We start from the raw sequence: 20,949 nt of genomic DNA, 5'->3' as shown, positions 1-20,949 counted from the left end.
GCTCGATTTTGATTTCAAAAAGTCTTGATTCCACAGCTCTACGTGAATTGAAGTAGTAATGGGAACGCGCAATAAGACCTAGTAGGCAACAATATCTAAAGCAAAATCTCAGAATAGGTCCCAAATTTATCGTATAAGGCCTAAATAAAGTAGGGGGCCGTCGGTCTGACATCGGCCGTTTTGGTGTTGACGTTTGGCACGCCCTAGTTTCACCGGCGCTGCATTGGCATCAGGTTGTTTGAGGATAGTGGAGGGTAATGGTAGGGCTTAGAAATTGGGTTACGGTTAAAATAATTAGGGAAGTTAGTGATGTACTTACGGGTGGGGTTTGGTAAAAGTTGTATAGGACTATGATTATTACCATTTAGGTCTTATTCCGACGGTTTTGGATTTCTTTCGATTTATACATTACGACTAATAGGTATTAGTCCTGTTTTGGTCTTATTCCGAAATTTGTTTTATCCCGATGTTAAAGTTTTTAGTCCGTAGTCATATATTTCGAATAGTGTTTTAACATGTAGGCTACTATTTTGCTGTATAAGGTTGACCAAATTTTTCAAGCAACACAAGTGGTTTTGGTTATAAGTAGAATAACTTCCTTTTTAGTGATATGAAAAACGGATTCATAACAATAATTAGTTGATGTAAGTCCTCCCCCTAAGTTTTTTAAATAAAAGTTTTTGCGTATGTGAAAGTAAGTGTTGAGTGCGTTACCAATACAGGCAAGCGCACAAAACAAACATCGTTTATCCATCGAAACCTTACAAAAACAAGCAAATGTAGTTCAGTGACGCTCAAATTGTGCTTAAGGCAAGTTTAAACTTCAATTTTCAGATTCAATTATCTTTTAAAAATAAACGCAATTTTGCAGTATTTCACAAAAATGAGTTAATAGCGCAAAAAATGTTTTTATTAAGACTCTGCCTGCACGAAACTGACTGTATTTACATTGATACAAAATGTTGAGGAACAATGCAAGAAAAAGACAAGCTGACCAAGCATGACAACATACGACATACTAATAAAAATTAAGATAGGCGTATTTTTTTAGCAGGGCGAAACAACGTTTGATGAATTGGATTGCGTTTATATGCTTGAGATCTTGTTATGTCGATAACCAGTTTATGTATATACAAGGCTGTGCGAAATAACCCAGCACTATTACAGTTTTGCTGTATCTTAGACTCAACCAGAGTGCAATTAATTTTACTGATTGTTGGTAGTATCACAAAATTGACGTCTTGGAAATAGTGCGTGTCACATTTACCAACACAAGAGAAATGGCATTAAACGCTTACCAACTAATGGTGCATATTTCAATAACAATACCTCTGTAAAGTAAACTAATTGTTGTATCATCGAGCATTGCAAATGAGAGGATGAACAACACGAAAACAAAACAAAAATATAACATAGCATAAGCAAAGTCACCCAAAACGTGTCGTCTTGAACGTCTTTTGCCAACTGCTTAATAAAGAATAAATTCATCAGAATTTTAGGAAAAGTTTTTTTTAAAGCTATAACTTTCATTTTACTTTACTATGGAAACAGCATCCCCAGTAATTGGCTTTGACTGTACATATAGTTAACGTAGCACCAACAGACTCCACATTTTACTGGAAGCCATGATTAAACAACACTATTTTTTTAAATGCACGACAAAAAACATTGAACAAGATACTGTTCAAGCCGGGTTCTTGTGTGGGTTTAAACATTTTTAAGACTCGATCACGTGTGAAACACCAACTGTATAAACGTGTGTAAAACAAGATTTATACAACTGCAACTGATTTGTGTTAATCGAAGGGAAAAGGGGCAAATGAACACAGCTGAAGAGAGTATAACCAAAACAAAGTTGAATGTAGCAGCTAGCGCTGTTAAACTACGCTTTTGCTAAATAAAATATTAAAAACCGAAAAGTTGGTAATAAAATTTTAAAACTGAACGAAGATCTTAACAAGAATAGTTAAGCCCTTTTAAAAATAATAATTTATTTACAAAGGGAGAAAATCGAAAAAACAAGCAAAAGGCAAATGATAACTGCTCATTAAGAAGCAAATATAACACTTAACATAAGCACAACAGGTCGGAAGTCAATAGAGAAATACAAAAGCGAATATAAGAACCAGCATTTCTCAGCAAAGCGCGAAATATTAAGTGGTTAGTTACTGTCAACAACGTGAAACAGTTCGAAGGTAGCAAAGTCCTTGATGCAAAGGATTGTTAAATAATGTATTTTTTATATAAATTTAAGATCTTTTCGCGGTTTCGTTGAATATAACAAATGCTCGAAAATAGAAAGTAGTACACCGCCGGTGATGAAACAAACAAAATTAAAAATCTCATCGGACGTGCACCAATATCACATATTGGTGAAACGTGTTTGAAAGGAAGAGTATGATAAAGCCTCCTTAATCGCGAAATAAATGCTGACACGAGATGGAACACAAAAATAAATTTGATGGAAAGACTAGAGGAAAGTTTTGTTTAATAACTCATCTTTCAATTTGCCTGGTGACCGGCTGTCGAAGCAGAAGACATGATCCGGATGACACAATTGGGAGGTTGTTGTCACGATGAAAGGAAATGAGATGACCGACACTGTCGAACTGGCGATCCTTGGTCCGAACCTAAATAACATTGTAAGATTTCAAAAAACGTTCGGATAATTTTATTCTAATTTTAGAACGTAAGGATATTTCGTCCCACATTCTGCAAAGCAATATGAATACCTTAATAGCTGACACACTTGACACGGCGCAACACGTCCGTATTAGGGAGGTGAAAAGCATTTGTAGACAACTCACCACAAACGTCAACGTGATAGCATTAGCATATATAATCACACAACGACAATAATCCTTAATACTTAGTTTTGCAAAATAGATTTTCTCTTACGTAAAAACTCTTTAAAACACAAGCACACCCAAATGTGGATAGGCAAAATAAAATCGATAAGGTTAAACCTTAAATTGATAAAACTGAATTTAGCCATTAACTATGAAAAACAAAAAATGTACAATAGTGGTAAAACAAATTTTATTAGACTCAACCTAATTAGAACATTGAGATGGTCTCAACAATTAGGTTACAACGTTTTATTAACCTGCATACATATATATATATATATATATATTAAAACCTTAAAAACAGTGGTCTCAGCCTTTTATGGCTACGGCAGCCGAGAGAAAATAAATAGATTGCGGGATCATTCTGGAATTTTCGTTAAGTGGTTTCCTATAATGTACCACTCAACGAAACTGATACAATACAAAATAATAATACTCCAAACATACACAAAGAGGTATATCAAAAAGCTTTCCAACAATAGCAAAAATCAAATTCCTTAAGATTCCCCAAATCTCGCGGCACCCTTGGGCATTAGAAATGGCACCCCGGGGTGCCGCGGTACGACGGTTGAGAACCACCGTAAACCGACCACAAACTGATAAAAAGTGCAATCGCGGTTTTGAAATAAATAGAACGTTACCTCGGCCAGCGGGATACACTAAAGCACTGCTTAAAACATTCTGAAGAAAAATTCACCAAACAGAGCTTCACGGCTCACCAGCTAAGAAATGAACCAAGACAAGGCTAGGGGTTAAAGTAATTTACCTCGTTATAGGCTGGTTTTCCTTACGTTACTATAGACGCACGAAATCCAGTAAAAATATATATAATATAATAACCACACCGTCTTAATAGTTTAGCAAGACCATTCATTAGGATCACAGTCCGCATAAAAAATGTTAAGTGTAGCCAGTTTTCAGAAAAGAGTTTTTATATAACGCATAAATTGCGTCGAACTTAAGTCAAAGTCAATGATTGCAAATGGCTTGATCTGACTTTAACTTAAGTGCTTTATTTAAATAAAAAACTTTTTTGGTTTGCCTCCATTTTAACATGCAAAAAAGTTAACTTGCTAAATGTTTTTAATGATGCTTGCTTGGCACTTATAATTGATTTTGATGTAATATCACGACCTGATTTGCTGCGAAAATGGCTTTAACTGGGACTTGACTTGGGCAACTGAAACAATTTAGTGAACTTCAGTAATTTACAGATAATTAAATGTATTTGTCTAATTTTAAATAGGGTAATCAGGTGACACTGTATAAAAAGGTATATTGAAAATCTTGCCAGGCTTTCGCACAACCGTGCTTCATCAGGTCCAAGTAGAAATTTATACTTTGGTTACAACACGGCTACCGTTAACGATTCATGTTTTGATCAAAGCGTGAGAGGCATACTCACAACGCCATTGGGGTCGACCAGTAGCAGGTGCTTGAACTGGCCGTCTTGCACACCGCTCAACACAAACTGGCCCTTGGTGGTGTTCGACTCTCGAACCAGGAAGTCGCCGTCACATGTGAGTAACTTTTCGGCCTCCTTTCGCGTTACGTTGCCATGAAACCAAGGCTCACCCTGAAGAGCGTTGCTGGCCAGGGTGCCGGGGGTGGCGGGTGGGTGCAGTGAGTTGGCAAAGGGTCCTTAAAATGGTACACATTGAAATCATGATCTTCTATACTAGGGGTCGGCAACCCTTTTCTAGTCGCGGGCTAAAAACCAAACCCAGAAAGGTCTCTGTGGGCCGCACAAAATGTTAAATAAGAATTGTGATATTAAAATGTTAGAACAACTGTGAATCAGGCGGGCCTCGGATCTCTTTTTGCACTTAAAAAGTGTTTAAATACATTAAGGAGGCAGTAAAGTGATGGCGCATAACGCGAAAAAAAGCGTTTGCTTGGTTTAAAATTCGAGTCCACACGTCGCCATCCATACTACTAATGAAAAGTGTAATAAAAGTACTTAGAGGAAAAACTTCAATGTAATTAATCTAGTTCATTGTTTGTAAACCTTTAGAGTCCGGGCGAAAATGGCGAGCGAAACGAGCGCGATTTTTTTTGGTATGCCGACATTTATTTTAAGTTTCTTTGTTTTTATTACATAGCCTAAAATAAAAACATCAAAGAATGTTAAAAAATATATGTCCAATATTTTTGAATACGTTTTTCGTTTGTACGCGACGCACTTGGCAGCCTTGCACGGCGCAACGGTAAAGAGCGCTGGTCTAGTTTAAAAGACAGCATCCATCCAAACGTAAGCAAGCGGATGTAGAAAATACATTCGCGCGAAGCGCGAAAATTATTCGTACTTACGTAGTTAAAAAGTCAAAAAGTATTTGAAATGGACTCGTGTCTAGTTTGTCAAAGAGCCGGCGGGCCGGATAAATTACATTGGCGGGCCACATTGGCGGGCCGCACCCGCGGGCCCTAGGTTGTCGACCCTTGCCTTAACTGGTGTTTAGTAGTAGTTTTCATATGTCACCCAGTGGGATATATTGCGATTTTCATTGTTACACAGAGATTTAGCAGGTGTCTTATTAGGAGTTTGGACAAAATAATGACCACCTCGCTACAACACATTTCGACCATACATGTTAAGTTCTATGATTAGGACAATGGTTCCCAAACTGTGGGCCATGGCCCAGTAGTGGGCCACGAGATCATTTCCAGTGGGCCATAGAGCTATTTTCCTAAATATTGCAACCATATAATTTGAATCTTACCCTACAACTACCAATGAAAAAAGTTTCGACAACTCACATTATCGCGTTTTCAAAAACTTTTTTTATGAAATACGTTGACGCCTCGATCAGTGGGTAGATAGACTTACTTATGTTTTTTTCTCTACGCAATTAACACGACAGTGCACTTTTGAAATTCAGTCTGTTAAAAAAGATATTCAATTTCATTTAAAACTGAAAAAGGATTATTCAGTTACTGTTAGGTAAAAGTTCGCTTTATGTATTAGCCAGGGCGATAAGTCTTATTTGGTCAATTGGCTAAATGTCGTACAAGAAAAGATTTACGGCACATGGTGGGCCGCGAACTGTTTTACGAACCAAATTTGGGCCACGGAATAAAAAAGTTTGGGAACCACTGGATTAGGAGAACATATTTAAGCGATCTAGAAACGTAGCGGTCTTTAATTACATGAACAATGAGTCAAATCAAAGTAATCAACGAAGTTTGACGTAAATGTAGGCGTACAAAAGCGCATCCAGGGAATGATTCACATCACGAACATACGATGTTGAATGCAGAATATTCATCGGTAACCTTAGTTAATATTGATAAATACTAGTACTACAGTATGAGCCTTACGCATATCGAAGGCGTCCACGGAAGGTCTCTTCTGCTGGAGCTGCTCGTTTGGCCGTTCATCGCGAGTAACTCCTATCGCAGCAGCAATCGCAAGTGCTCCACCGACACCTGCATTCACATCTATCACGAAAAGACTGCATGTATATGAGATTCAAGTCGTTAGGTTAAAACTACGCTATACAACCTCTATTAAACGACACGGTAGAATACCTTAGAAATGTCGCTTGGCCACAACAGTTACGTTGACGCACAACAACGAGAGAATATATAATCAAAATAAATTGACATGCTGTGCTAGCAAAAAGTAGTTTCGTTAGTCGGGAGAGAAGGCCTAGGTTGCAAGCACCAAATACAAAAAACAGGGAATTGCAAAGTTTGCATTAACAGAATATTTAAGTACTCAGAACATAGCTTTTTAATTTTTTTAGTAGCTCGGGCTTTTTTTTATTTGTTAAGCTTTTCTGTTGTATTTTTTCTGGGTGTTCGCTTGTACTTTCTAAAATAAACTACAACTCAGGAGTGGATTGTGTTTTTTGCATTAGTTTTGTGTTTAAGCAACACGAACATCAAAATTTTACTGGAATGGATAGTTTCGGCATGCGCCAACAAATACTAACGAAGGTTTCAACTACTATCGCGAGTATTCCACAGTTGAAAAACAAAATGTTCAAGTTCATCAAACAACACTACATTTACGCATGTTTGGAAATGACAATAATTAAATACGTAACGAGTCAACCGCTCTGACAAATAACCAATACCCATGTCAAGTTGAACCACACAACATCAGCAAACTCACGTTTGTTTGGCGACATGGGTGGAGTGGAAAGTTCGATTAAATTTCTGTCCGATTGCTTTGCGTGCGAGGTCGAAGCTTGCTGGGCTAAACGAGCGTTTCCGGGTATCTGTAGCAAGAAACGCACGGTATGTAGCGGTATATAGATGTGCTCCCAGAAGTTTTATAAGCACAAAAGGCGGCTGTTAGCCATCACAACGATGCGGCAAAGGTTGCGCACGTCTCCAGGCTATATCTTGTTATTACTGTACAACGTGCACTGCTAAACGTGTAAATAATAATTTGCTCTTCGGCCTAACTAAAAACGAAAGTTGCCGCTTTGCAAACCTCATACGGTTTCAAGCTGGTGTTGACGTAGTTGTGATCTTCAAAGTTTCTAACATTTCGTCGTGGGGTAGGGGTTGGATTTGGGGTGGAAACAGGAGGTGAAGAACAGCTTTCAGCCTTAAAAATGTAATGTTTCAATATGGTAAAACAAAACCAAAATTACTGACAAGCCCTATATCTAAAGTAAAATTGTATTTTACTTAAAAAGCTTTGAACCACCCACACCCATTAAGGCCATTGTAAAAACTTTATTTAAAAATGTAGATAAAAACCAGGACACTAAGATTAATCAAATAAGCAGCATCTGATTGGAATAATATGTTATCAAATGATACAACACCATTAACTGTAAAAAAATTATTTTTTTTTTAAAAGGCAAGCTTTTTAGACTAGGGAAGTGTATAGTGAGAGAAATATTCTCAAAAATATTGTGCCTATGTTACTATGTATATTGGATTACTTTCTTTAGCAGAACGCTATAAAAAAACGAAAAAAACATCTATTTCCAGTGTACATAACATATAAAAAATAAGTAGTTGTCGTACATACAACTAAATGTAGTTGTAATGTTGTCAATAACTACCTGGTCATAAAATATAACAACAAAAGTAAATTTTAGAAAGTTGAACAAAAATGTAAAAGTAAAACCACAAGTTTTACCTGGACTCCATTGTTTATATATTCCTGAGAACGAGATGAGGTTGACGGATGTGGAGAGGTTACATCATCATCTAAACGTTTTAAACCAGATTCAGGTGCAAGTTTACCAGGAATTTCATTGTAGTACTCCGGTTCATCATCACCCCATCTGAAAAATTTGCATTGCAATAGAAAGGAATTTTCATTTTCTTTCATTTTTAAGTATGTAGAAGGCCACACAATCAGTTTAAAGTAATGATTGTACACTTATTTACAGCAAGAAGAAGTTAACACATTCTGTTACCTCGATTTTCCATCATGAAATAAAGGCTCAGTTCGATCTGGAGGAGTGACAGCTTTAGGTGGATTCTTTAAATACTCTTTAAATCGAAGTTCAAACGCTTGGCCAACAGTGTTTATAACGTCTTGGGCAAGACCATCAACACACTTCAAAACATGGCAAGCTGAAAAAAACAAACTTAATATCCATGTATACCATCTTTAAATAACACTGGGAAACAATTTTGCAAAAAAAAATTGTTGACTTGAATTTTGCACTTGATTTAAGGTAATTCCGGTGTGCTGATTTCAAAAATGCCGCCAGTTTTCTTCTATCACGTCAAGTTTTTGCTCTATGGCATACATCAAAAATATGCTACTTTTCACGAATTCAGCCGTATTGCTTTTCCATACGTAATAGGAATGCAGAAAGTAATCATATAGTAAGTCATATACAACAAGGTTTAACTGAATAATAATTAAGGGAAAAACGCACAGGCATCGATTTAGGTCGATATAGGTTTAAAAAGCTTGCTAACTACGCTGACTCAAATCATGTGTTGCCTCGCTGTAGTTTCATAAAATTTAAAAGATTTAAGAAATATATCCATATGGAATTGAGAACAGAAAGCAGAGAAGCCTTACCAAATATAAACAATAAAATCAAAGCGTATGAGCTAATTAAAATGTACATTCAGTTAGTCTTTGTGAAGAATCCTGAAACATAAAAAGAGTCATCGAATTGTTCCAACATCACAAGTGCAATTGGATCATATGTGTTAACCTTAAAATGGTATGTTTTCTTCTTGGTGAGCAACATGGATACACAAAGTATCCCTAATATTTGTCTATGTTTTTTACATGAGCCACTTGCTAACAGAGATGCACATAAAGCTCGGCCTAATGAAGCAATTTGATGAAGCAAAAGTATTGTCAACTGAAAGCAACTGTTTCAATTACCTCGTTTTGGCTTTTCCTGGCCTGTCAATACAAAAACTTAGGGCTGGTGTATTTGATGGTCGACTAACTCGGCATCTCATCAAAGATGAACGAATTGGAAGAAAATACGCGGTTATCATTAAAAAACATCATCAAGGGATTTCTTGGGAATACAAGGATAGAGAATTATGTCAAAATTGTTCAGAAGCTATTGGGAAGTTATAAAGAACTCGGCTGCAACATGAGTATCAAGAAGCATTTTGTTGCATAGCCATCTTGCTTTTCCGGAAAACCTTGGTGCTTTCAGCGATGAGCAAGGAGAAAGATCAGGGAAATAGGGACTTACATATGCTGGCTGACTATTGCTGGAATATTAAGTGAGACTGCCAACAGCTTAAACATGACAGGAAAAGCTACTCCTACAAGCGTCAATTGTTTGCCCTAAAACTCGCACTTTATTTGTCCTGCAGAAGCAATATCCGTTAAAGGAACAGAATAAAGCTGTACAAATTTTTATTTGAAAACAATTGAGTTACTTTTGGTTGCTTGTAGTTTTTAAAGCGTTTTATACAATAAACGCAGATGTCTTAAATGTTGCACTTTTCATGGGTTCTCAAAAAAATGGTGGGTGCCTAGCTCAAAAACTTGATGAGATAGACAAAAACTGATGTCATTTTTTTTTGCAGCGCCCAAAAGTTAGTCAAAAACAATTGTTAGATCGCAGTCAACCAAAATTGTGTTCCCCAGTATAATAGGTAATAAAGCAGATTTATGTGAAAGTACTGTGCAATGGTTAAAATGCATTACCTCTGTTATTAATAGGATCCTTTGCAACATAAGCCACGTAATCAATCGTGTCTGGGTCACCTCCCGATGCAAATGAAATTGATTGCATTTGATGGTTGGCAATAAACTGAAACCGAAATAAAATTTTTGCTACAGTAAAGAAATGTCAAAACCAAATAGGTCAAGTAAATTAACACCATTTCCCATTTGTAATCAAGATGTTTCACTACGCAATTGTGATTAACTGATAATGTCACAAGTGCATATCAAAACGTCTTTTTAAATAAGATAAAGATGTACTTCACCTATTTGGCTTTAAGATTTATTTTTTTTAAACTAAGTTTTGTTTGTTGTATCTTAATGTTAATGTCAATACCTGTCCTGTGTTGGTTACAACCAATGTAAGGCTTGCTGTTGAAATTGTTAGATTGATTATGGCCTGGGAAAACTGTAGGTTTGGTCGGTCTCCAAGAATTCGGGTAACATCTTTAGGGGGCTTTTTTCTTCTGGAAACCGCTGGTGGAAGTGGGTTTACCCCAGAAGCAGCTAAAACACGCCAGATAGCTTCCCTAGGAAATATAGTAGTCATGATAAACAACTGTATTTTGAGGTGTGAAATAACAATACTTTAAGTGTAACTGGTTAGACATTTTGGGATTACACTTAACTAGCATTTCTTTTCTAAATCTTTGTAACTATCACATGCAACTGGCAAAATTGAAAATACCTGGTAACAAACTACTATCAAGATGAGTTTTCTTAATACTAAAAAAGAATCCAACATTCCGCATACCAAAAGACATATTATTATGTTACAGTTTATAAGCTATATGTATTAAAGTATAACTAAAAAAACTAACAAACTTACTTTGTTGCTAGCGTTCTCATATCAAAATCCAATGTCCTCATACTTTGACGCACTTCAATACAGCCAAGGTACTAAATATAGTAGTATATTTAAGTTATTTAAAAATTTTAAATTAAAAATTGTAACAGAGTTTTTTTTTCTAAATACATATGGTATAGATCTATCATGTATAATATGACTTTCCGAGCCCAATGGCACCTAAAGGGCAAGTAAATATCCTGTTACATTATGCAGAGGGTGGTATGGTTTTTCTTTTAATTATAAAATGCCTAATGGTATTGTATTTTTTGTCAGATTTTAAGAAGTGCATTTTAATTTGATTAAGGTAGTTTAGCTTACATCTTAAAGCTCTTTAAAACATTTTTAATTGACGCCGGCTATGTTGCTTTGTTATGTTCCTGCATTGTTGTGTGAAAACTATACTTCACAGATATTTTACTTGCTATAATCAGCAAGATGACAGTTTTAAATGATGTTTTGGTAACAATGTGCGTTGGTGAAACAAAATAAAAAAGCATTAGTATTACTGGGTTTTGAGTTCAACTCCTGGGCCGATTGCTGATAACAAGTGACTGTCTATAGTTTAACTTGTGCCTTGAAGTAAAATGTTTTTGATTTAGATCATTTGATTACTATTTTTATCACTTATATATGTTGTATAATAAATAACTAACACAAAACTACGTGATTGTATGGCCAGTATTAGGTGTTTGGCATACTGGCACTCAAACCAAGTACACTAAGTATCAAGGACAATTATCCAGCTTAGAAATTGTTGACAGGCATGAATATCTCATACTCTGTATTTAGTTTGTTTGGATACCATTTACCCTCTCTTATGCAGAACTACAGTTTTCTGATAGAATCTAAATCCTTTCATTAACTGGGTAGAAAAAACATAAGAACAAGGTTTTTAGTCAAAATATTTCATACAAAAACCGAAAACTGACAAAATTTGACTTGTACAGAAACAGGAAACAAAGGCTGTTGTCGACATGGGAATGACCTAGTTTGAACGGCGGCTGTTTTGGCACCGGGTTTTAGTCGCGTTTGGGGTTATTGGTAAGGTTAGAAAATGGGTCAGGGTTGAAATTATTAGGATAGTTAGTAATGTACTTAGGGGCTGGGTTTGGGATTAAGTAAGTTGTTATATAGGCCTGATTCTTACCATTTAGGCCTTATTCCGACTGATGGTTTAGGACTTATTCCCATTTAGACTGACTGTAGTATTAGGTATTAGCCATATTTTGGGCTTATTCTGAACTGTGTTTTATTCCGACGTGGATGTTGGTATTTCGATCTTATGGCTGAAGTCCATTTAATGTATATATATTGGTCCTTATTTTTCTATTACATATACAATAGGGTGGAGTGAAAAAAATAAAAATCACTAATTCAAAAAAAGTCCCCACTCAATAGTTGCCTTTGGTCCAAAAACTAAGTTTAAAAATGTTTTTGGGAAGTTGCCTCGAATACTCAGGTGACAACCCTGATGCGAAGGTCATGTAGGGGTCAAATCCCATAAAAATGCTATAACTCTGTGACCACTGGTGCTAGAGAGTTAATTTTGATACCAAAAGAAGCGGAATGTGCCATTTCTTATCTGCCCTAAAAGAACTATTTGCCTAATTTCACTAAAAATATACTTAATTTAAAAAATATCGATTTCGAGTGCCTAAACCTAATGCCTAAATAAGTGGACTATCCAACATTTACTCACTATCAGTTACATTATAAAAGTTTTTTGTATAATAAGTGGATTAGTAAGTCTCATCAAAATCAAATGTTTTAGTAACTAGACTGATACCAGCACCAACAATGTTTAATTACTCATAAAAATGGTCTTGGATAGTCCACTTATTTCGGCATTAGGTTTAGGCACTCGAAATCGATATTTTCTAAATTAAGTATATTTTTAGTTAAATTAGGACAAATAGTTATTTTAGGACAGATAAGAAAGTACACATTCCGCTTCTTTTGGCATCAAAATTAACTCTCTAGCACCACCGGTCACAGAGTTATAGCATTTTTATGGGATTTGACCCCTGCATGACCTTTGCGTCAGGGTTGTCACCTGAGTATTCGAGGCAACTTCCTAAAAACATTTTTAAACTTAGTTTTGGGACCAAAGGCAACTATTCAGTGGGGACTTTTTTTGAATTAGTGATTTTTATTTTTTTCACTCCACCCTAATATACAATTGCTAGTGTTCGTGATTAGAATATTCAATTTAGGTATTTGTTGGCTTTGACACCCTACTCACTTACTTCTATTTTAGCTGTAAGTTTAAATACTATGTTTTGCTGGATATTTATTGTACATTTTTTATATTATACTTGTTATATTGTTGTGTGAACTCTGAACTGCGAAATAAAACAGTTTGAAATTTCTATATTATATAATCACATGTTGCTTGATAATGAATTGCAAAGCCAAATAGGTAGTGTAGATCGACATCATCTTGATTAAGATGTTTCAATACGAACAGTATCATCTTTAGTTAATGTGACTCGATACAAGCTTGTATTGGAACGTCTTAATCAAGATTATGTCAATCTACTGGAGCTTTTTGGCTTGACAATTCATTATCAGGCTACATTACAGATCCTTGCATAGTGCATCCAACTACCTAATCACGTGTTAACATGACACTACCAATCATATTTCTATTATATCTTATCATACAAAAGATGTACAGGGTTAAGTGCAATTTTGCTCTATGAGTACTGATTGACACCCACTTCCCGACTGGTGAGTGGCCTTAAGCAAACATTGTTTTTTGGTATCAGCTCTACTGGACTCAATGTGCTGATCTAGGATAACTTATATTAAATGCTAAAGACAATGCCAGCTTGCACAACTACTAAAAATGAAGAGGGCATGCCAACATCTTTGGCAAGTGTAAACTGGCCCTACTGGCAATCAAGCAAACTGATAATTAAACAACAAATAAACAAATCTAATTGTACAACATGCAAAAAACAAATGTTGGGAATGTAAAATCAGTCCACTGTGAGAGTTACACATCTGTCACATAAACAAATGATGAGAATGACGACACATTGCAAAACAAACAATTTAGTGATTGCCTAAAATTGGCAAAAACAAAAATTAAATTCATTTCTAAACTAAATTTTAACAAATTTTTTTCTTGCAGTGATTTCAACCAGACTGAAAGAACTGGTAAAAATCTTTAGACTAGAGAATAATATATATATTATTTTTTTAATGCTAAACAGCTTACCTGGACTGAATAAACTACTCCGGGTCCCATAACAGCATTGTCAGGGTGAAGCCATCCCCTTTGTGGCTTATTAACAAAGCTTCCAGATTTTCTCCATTCATTTGTCTGATCACCCTCAACGAGTTTTTTATTTTTTCGCATCATGTTGGGAATTCATTTATGTCAGGTTTAAATTTTGTTCTTTTTGTTCAAGCAATTGTAAAATCTGCCAATATAAAACTCCATAAATATTAACATAGAATCTTAAATTTCTCTCTTTATGGTTTACTGCTAAGTACCTATTTCTTACTATTTAATTACCAAGATGTTAAGACTGTTTATTTTATAAATAAACAGTCTTATAAGACAAGAATCTTTCTTTTACATTTTACTGTCCGCGGGAGATCCTTACTTTCTAAAGTGTTTCAGCTTAATTAATTACCATGTAGATATACCAATTTGATTGTTTTTGGAAAAAAAATTTAAAATCTTATAGGGCCTAAGATAAACGGTCGTAGATCATGTTTTAAGTAACTAATAAAACTAGGCATTTACAAAATTAATAGCAAACCACCGATTGAATGACAGCAATAAGAAAAACATTTTTTGTACCTCAATCTGAATATTATTGGCCTAAACTTATATAAACAACAATGGAATGTTACAACTCACTTAGAAAGTTGTTTATTTACAAAACAAACGAACAGCTCTGAAAATATTTAGAAGCAATCACTTTTCTAAAAGTGACCAGTCAAGTTCTTTTCACTAAGACGAGTGTACAGCGCCAACTGTTTTACACATAGGGGTTGTTAAAATGCTAACACGACATAATATATATATTTGCAATTTACTAAATCAGGGATGGACACAAAAAACTGGTAATAAAATGAGCTGCGCACCTGCGCACCTGCCAGAATGCTTTTATCAAAACAGTTAATTTTGTAACAATGATGGGGAGTTAAACATCATACCAAGGATAAAAAAGTAAAACAATATAAACATAAAAAAAATACCCAAGCCTTTATTAGTGTAAGAAAATACCAAGTTTGTGAACTAATACTAGTATATGAAAAGTGCTGATATGAAGGAACTGTTTTTAAATTTGAGGTCCCAATTTTGTATTCATTATATTATTTTTCAACACTTTGTTGTCCCTGTCCGCTATTAATAGATTTGAGACACATGATACTTGTAAAGTGGAGCCAATTAAAGACGGCATAAAAGTTTATTAAATTACTAAGGCAAGGTTGGTTTAGTCTTAAATATTCGTAAATCCTTTCAACGTTAAAAATTGTGCGATGATCTAAGAACTCTATGAGCGAGAACGAAAAAACTGTAAGCTCTGTAAATTGATCAATAATTTTTCCTTTTTTAGTTAAACTTGTTTATTTTTTTTAAACGTGTACCACATTCTGTCTTTGCTTTATCCTTGCTTTATCATTAGTATTCATCTCTGCAATGTTTTATATATTTTTATGAGGTAAATCTTTGTACAATATTTATGTTTCGTGTTGTCCTTCGCTGCCTAGAAATGTGCTGTTTGTGCAAAACTGTATCGTTTTATTGCAATATGGCAATGATTAAAATAACAAAACAATATAAACGCAATTAGGGTTTTGGGCTTTGTGCGAACTTTTAACGTGATTTCGGTGCAGTCATTTAGATGTGGAGTCCATAGTGCTAACTTTTTCTGCGAAACACAATAAGGCTCCTTCGAAAGCAAGGTTTCTCAATCCATTGGTCGCGACCAAACATTGGGTCGCCGTTTTATTCGATTGGTTCGCCAACTGCAGTAGTTACATCGGTTAAAGCAGGCTACACAAAAAATCTTAGCAAGATTAATCGGAATCCAGCCTTCAGACCTACTTTAAAGTCGGAATAATAACACACCTAAGAATAAGAACAAATTAGGACTGGTAGCTAATAGTCGTAGTAGGCTTCCGTCTAAATAAGTCCTAAACCCGTCGTAATCAGACCAAAATGGTCAGAATCAGGCCCTAAAAACACTTTACCTAACCCTAACCCCAAACTCCATCCCATAAGTAGATCACTAACTTACCTAATAATTTCAACCCTATTTCTAACCCCACTGATTACCCACCAATAGGCCTAACCCCCAAAAGAGCCAAAAATTATGCCAAAATAGCGACGCGGATTAAGGGTACTGTAGGCCTAAGGCTATTTACCAGGGAAGGGCCTAATTTTGCAAACGAAGCTACAAAAAATAACACAACAAATTATAAACATGTAATAAATGTAATTAAGTGTCCTAGACTCACAGTTTAGGCGAGATGTGGGACCAGTGGATCACTTTTAAACGTTTTTTCATCTGCAGGTTTTATTTGCGCCGTAAAATAGGATTTAGAGGTCGTAATGTGAAGTTTAATCTACCCTTCAACATACCACAGCATTTAATTCAAAATGTAAGAGAAAAGTTGAATAAATGCACCTATACTTTCAAAGCTTGTTTTTGGACTCCGCCGAGGTTTTTTGTATTCGAGTTTTGTCACTACATTCACCGAGATGATTCCTAGATTTTTTATTTAATAATTCGTTTCTATTATTTGCCAAATAACCTAGTCCAGGGGCGTGCAACCTTTCATACTGCCTGGCCAAATATGTGTATTCGGATTAGACCACGGGCCACTTGCATATCTCGTCGTCTACATGTTAGCGCAGTAGTCGGCAAACTTTTTGTTGCGGCCTAAAGTAGTCTTTTCAGAGCTACTTAAAGGCCCACTACGTAAAACCACTACGAAAACAGTGGCGGATTCAAGGGGATATTTGGTTTTAAGGTGAAATATTCTACGATGCTTAATGACCAAAACACTGCTATGCTATATAAAACATCATATAAAAAGAAATATACGCGCGAAGCGCGAAAAATTTGCGTTTACCTAGAGTTAAAGTTGGCAAAAAGTATAGTTTTACAGGCTTACCAGACCACATTTGGAACGTGCTGGGTCTTTCCAATCTGAGCAAATTTAAAACATTATGTGCCACACCAATTGTTAAAATAAAGTGCAATGAATGTACGGCTATACGGTACATGATAACACCAAGCTATTCGAAAATAACTCACGGACCACAGTTGGCCTACCACTGTGTTAGTGACTACCACAAAAAAATTGCTTACACACGTACGTTGAACCGAACAATGCCACCTTAAAAGCGATAAATTTTCTCAGCTGTGTAAACCTATTTAGATCGAAATGTTCGTGGTAAAAAACTACTTTTTAGCTGCGCTGAGAGAAATTTGTTTCTTTTTTTTACAACTCACATGAACATTGAAATTGAATATAAAACAATTACATTTCAAATGAGCGAAAAAGATCAAACGGACATTTTTAATATGCTTTCTTTACATGGCCTCAAATTAATTAGCTATTCTAAAGCATTTCAAGAACAAAAAAGTTGCAGCGCTTAGTTCACTTTCACACAAAGTTGTGCGCTTTCGCAACAGCATCCAAAACACATTTTGTAGTTTTATTTTGTTAGTAGGTCACCTTCTATTCTAATATGTTAGCAGGTCACATTCTGTTCTAATATGTTAGCAAGTCACATTCTATTGTAATTCTAATAAACTAAAAAAATACATGCTATATAAGGAGTAACAGTCAGCAAGTTTCAATATTTTAACAGTTACCTGAATGTTTAGTGGTGCGGGCCAAAAACCAAAGCATCCGCGGGCCACATATTTTGGTTCCGCGGGTCGCATTTGGCCCGCGGGCCGCAGGTTGCACGCCCCTGCCCTAGTCCATAACCCAGCTGGATATTGGCCTAAAAATTGACCTTGAGTAACCCTGTAGCATACCTTGCGCGTTTCACGATGTTCTTTTGCAAACTTGTTAAGGAAATTGGGAAATCTTTGACCCAGGCATTACAATTTAGTTGCTTGCCCAAATGCATTTGACGGAAACTTAAAGATTAGGCGAAGGTTATCGTCAAGTAATAGGCTGCACGAAAAAATGCTGACGCTGCACTGGATGGCTACGTAGGCTATAAAGTAGCACAATTGTTTCGTTCCATCGACAGGCCTTTATCCAATCTTGCCACTCGCAAACGTACGATTAGGCGCAAAACTTTGCGATAAAACGCAATAAAAGGATATAATATTCCACTTTGAACACCCAAACGAGTAAATAAGCTCCTGAGTCACTGATCCCATATCTCCCCTATTACAAAACGTAGCCTATATTTAAAATTACATTTTCCTCACCATACGTATACGTTTTTGGTTCACACTAGACACGTTTTGCTTTTAGCGTAGGCGTCTGGCATTCAACGCTAGCGGCGTCCAGTTCACACATAACACGTTAACAGCGTTAACGGCAAATTTCCTCGCTCCTAACAGAAAGCGTGAAAGTTGACTGCTTCAACTTCCGCAACCGAAAGCATTTTTTTTATAAACGTTGTACGTCAACGCCAGACACGTCTAGTGTTAAACAACCTTATGAATGATGTCGGCATTCAAACCTCTAACAACCATAAGACCGAAATGAGAACAACATCAACGTCGCAATAAAACACACTTCTGAATAAGACCAAAATAGGAGACCAATACCTAATAGTCGTAGTACCGTCTAAGTTTAAATAAGAATGGCCAGAATCAGGCATAAACAACACTTTACCTAATCTCAAACCTCAACCTTCAGTACATCACTAACACCCCTAATAATTTTAACCCACACCAATAACCCCAAACAGGGCCAAAAATCCAATACAAAAACAGCGGCGCCCTAATGGTGCCGGTGAAACTAGGGCGTCCAAACGTCGACACCAAAACGGCTAATGCCATACCTAACACAGCGCTCAATCGACCCATAGCCTTTCCCTACAGTTTATTTAGGCCATTTAGGCAATATTACGATGAATTTAGGGCGTATTTGGACAGATTTTGATCTTATTCTGTACTGGGCAGTAATCGGCGTTTTCGGCTTTATTATGTCATCGGTCTTAATACGAGTTTATAGATTTTTCTGCTTTAGGTATTGATTGCTGCTTTTTAGGTTTTATTTTGTGTTCCCCTTAAAAGTAAAAGCACATAATATGGAAAATTCTTCCTTGTTTGCAGCATAAATAAAACGATTTATTTATCTACTCACACACAAGGTACATAAAAGCAAAAACTATACTGTACCGGTACTGGATCTGTATCACTTCAGCCTTACAAAAATTTAACCTTAAACAATTGAGGGCCGAATTTTTCCAGGACCTAAGGCTATAGCCTTATTAGCCTATTGGTTAATCCGGCCCTGGTCATGGCTCATGTGAATCAAATTTGATCTTATATGCAATTGTTTTATTTGTGTTTCGTTCACTATAGGCTAACAAAAGTTTCAATGAAGAGAATTAGGTCGCCTAAGTTTCGCTCTTTTAATAAAATGCGCTTATTGGTATTTCGGTTATAGCAAAAAATAAAAAAAAACACGGTTTAACTTAGAAAGTTTTGTCACCTTAAACCAGCGGTTCTCAACCAGTGGGCCATGACTCACTAGTGGGCCATGGGAACATTTTGAGTGGGCCACAGACCAATTTTATAAAGCTAGATTTAATGAAAAATTAATTTTTGTTTTGTGTCAGTACACTTAATTTTACAAAAATAATGGCTTGGGGAGAAATTGAAGGAATGTAAATTTATTGTTCGGCAGCTATAGTATCTCACAAATGCACGGTTAAAGAAATATTCTGTTTTGAAACATGTTCTGCTGTTTTTTGTTCTAAACCTATTTCATAGTTGTTTTTTTCATAAACATTTAGTGGGCCACAGAATTTTTGTGCAACGAAAATGGGCCACGAAAGAAAAAAGGATGAGAACTGAGAAGCACTGCCTTAAACAAACGAAAAATGTTTTGTACAGGATTTAACTGCACTTCTGTTGCATATTTGCACGCCGAATAAAGAACAGGACGTTTCTTAGGACTACTTGAATCGTAACGTCACGTTGCAATGTAACATGTTACGTCACATCTGAAATAAAATTCATTAATCCTCCAAACAAAAATCCCGACGCAAAATGTTTTTTAAGCCTGCGCTAAAAGAATAATTAAAACTAAATTCGCGGCACTGCTTTTGCAAGACCAAACAATTATAACTTCGCGTCACTCAACAAACTGGACGGAAAGGTATCAAGTAAATTGTATAATATCAGTTATCTCGTGTACATCGAAGTCTCGCATATTTGACATATAAATTTATATTACTTTGTTTTGCAAAATTTACAAAATGTTTCCCGGAACACATAAGAATCTCTAAAGGCACAGGGTTTCCCGCGGCACGCAGCTTGAGAACCACTAATTAAGACTAATATTTTAGTTACGAGATCAAACCACAACCTCAGGTTTCTCAAGCTTTGTTTTTTAGTACACGAGATCGAACTTTTAGTACACAAAATCGAATTTTGTAGTGCACGAGATCGACCGACAAACAACAGTTTTCTCAAGCTTTGTTTTATACCGCTTCGTTATGACGTATCCTTGCGACGTTATCACTAATTAATTTCATGCGTTTTGCACAGAACAAAAGTTATCGTTCAAAAATCTGGTAAAATTAATTAGTAAATATATGCAGATATAGATAAAAAGAAAAAACAAAACTTTCTTGGCGATAATTCGTTTCCAATATATTTCACTGTCGTATAGGTGGCAATAATAGTAGATTAAAACTAGACGGGGGTGCGGTTGTAGTATATTTTGTCCTGGGGTATATTTTCAGGGCTTAGGGTGAATCCCCACCGGTTAGACAAAAACGCTTTAAAGCAGACTGATCGAGACCGATGAGATGGAACGCTATTTCTTTTGTTGTCGCGTCTCCACCGACCAGACTTGACGCAAATCTTACGCACAGCAGACAGACACGACTAAACGCGTTTTTTGCGAGATAGCGCGTGCATTACTTTTTACCGTGTCTGAAGATGCTTTTTGAT

General features: G+C 35.9%; 1 protein-coding gene across 2 annotated transcripts; it reads right to left on the bottom strand.

Moving 5' to 3' along the window:
- Window positions 1-902: 902 nt before the first annotated feature.
- On the bottom strand, window positions 903-14,244 carry LOC146168015 (SHC-transforming protein 1-like). 2 transcript variants are annotated; one of them, XM_083390991.1, is made up of 11 exons: window positions 14,046-14,244; window positions 10,802-10,872; window positions 10,310-10,502; window positions 9,955-10,060; window positions 8,234-8,393; window positions 7,951-8,098; window positions 7,291-7,407; window positions 6,967-7,072; window positions 6,168-6,287; window positions 4,255-4,490; window positions 903-2,630 (listed from the first exon to the last, which is right to left on the bottom strand). In XM_083390991.1, exons 1-11 carry the CDS (start codon window positions 14,187-14,189, stop codon window positions 2,496-2,498), a joined length of 1,536 nt encoding a protein of 511 aa, XP_083247117.1. In that variant the 5' UTR covers window positions 14,190-14,244; the 3' UTR covers window positions 903-2,495. The 2 variants fall into 2 exon arrangements, with proteins under 2 accessions (XP_083247117.1, XP_083247118.1); XM_083390992.1 differs by having other exon boundaries at window positions 6,168-6,275.
- Between the last annotated feature and the right edge of the window lie 6,705 nt (window positions 14,245-20,949).

Source organism: Ascidiella aspersa, chromosome 1 (genome assembly GCF_963924565.1).
Source record: "Ascidiella aspersa chromosome 1, kaAscAspe10.2, whole genome shotgun sequence".
NCBI classification, from domain to species: Eukaryota; Metazoa; Chordata; class Ascidiacea; order Phlebobranchia; family Ascidiidae; genus Ascidiella; species Ascidiella aspersa.
Note: the sequence above shows the minus strand (reverse complement) of the source record. Positions and strands in the feature narration are given on the sequence as shown.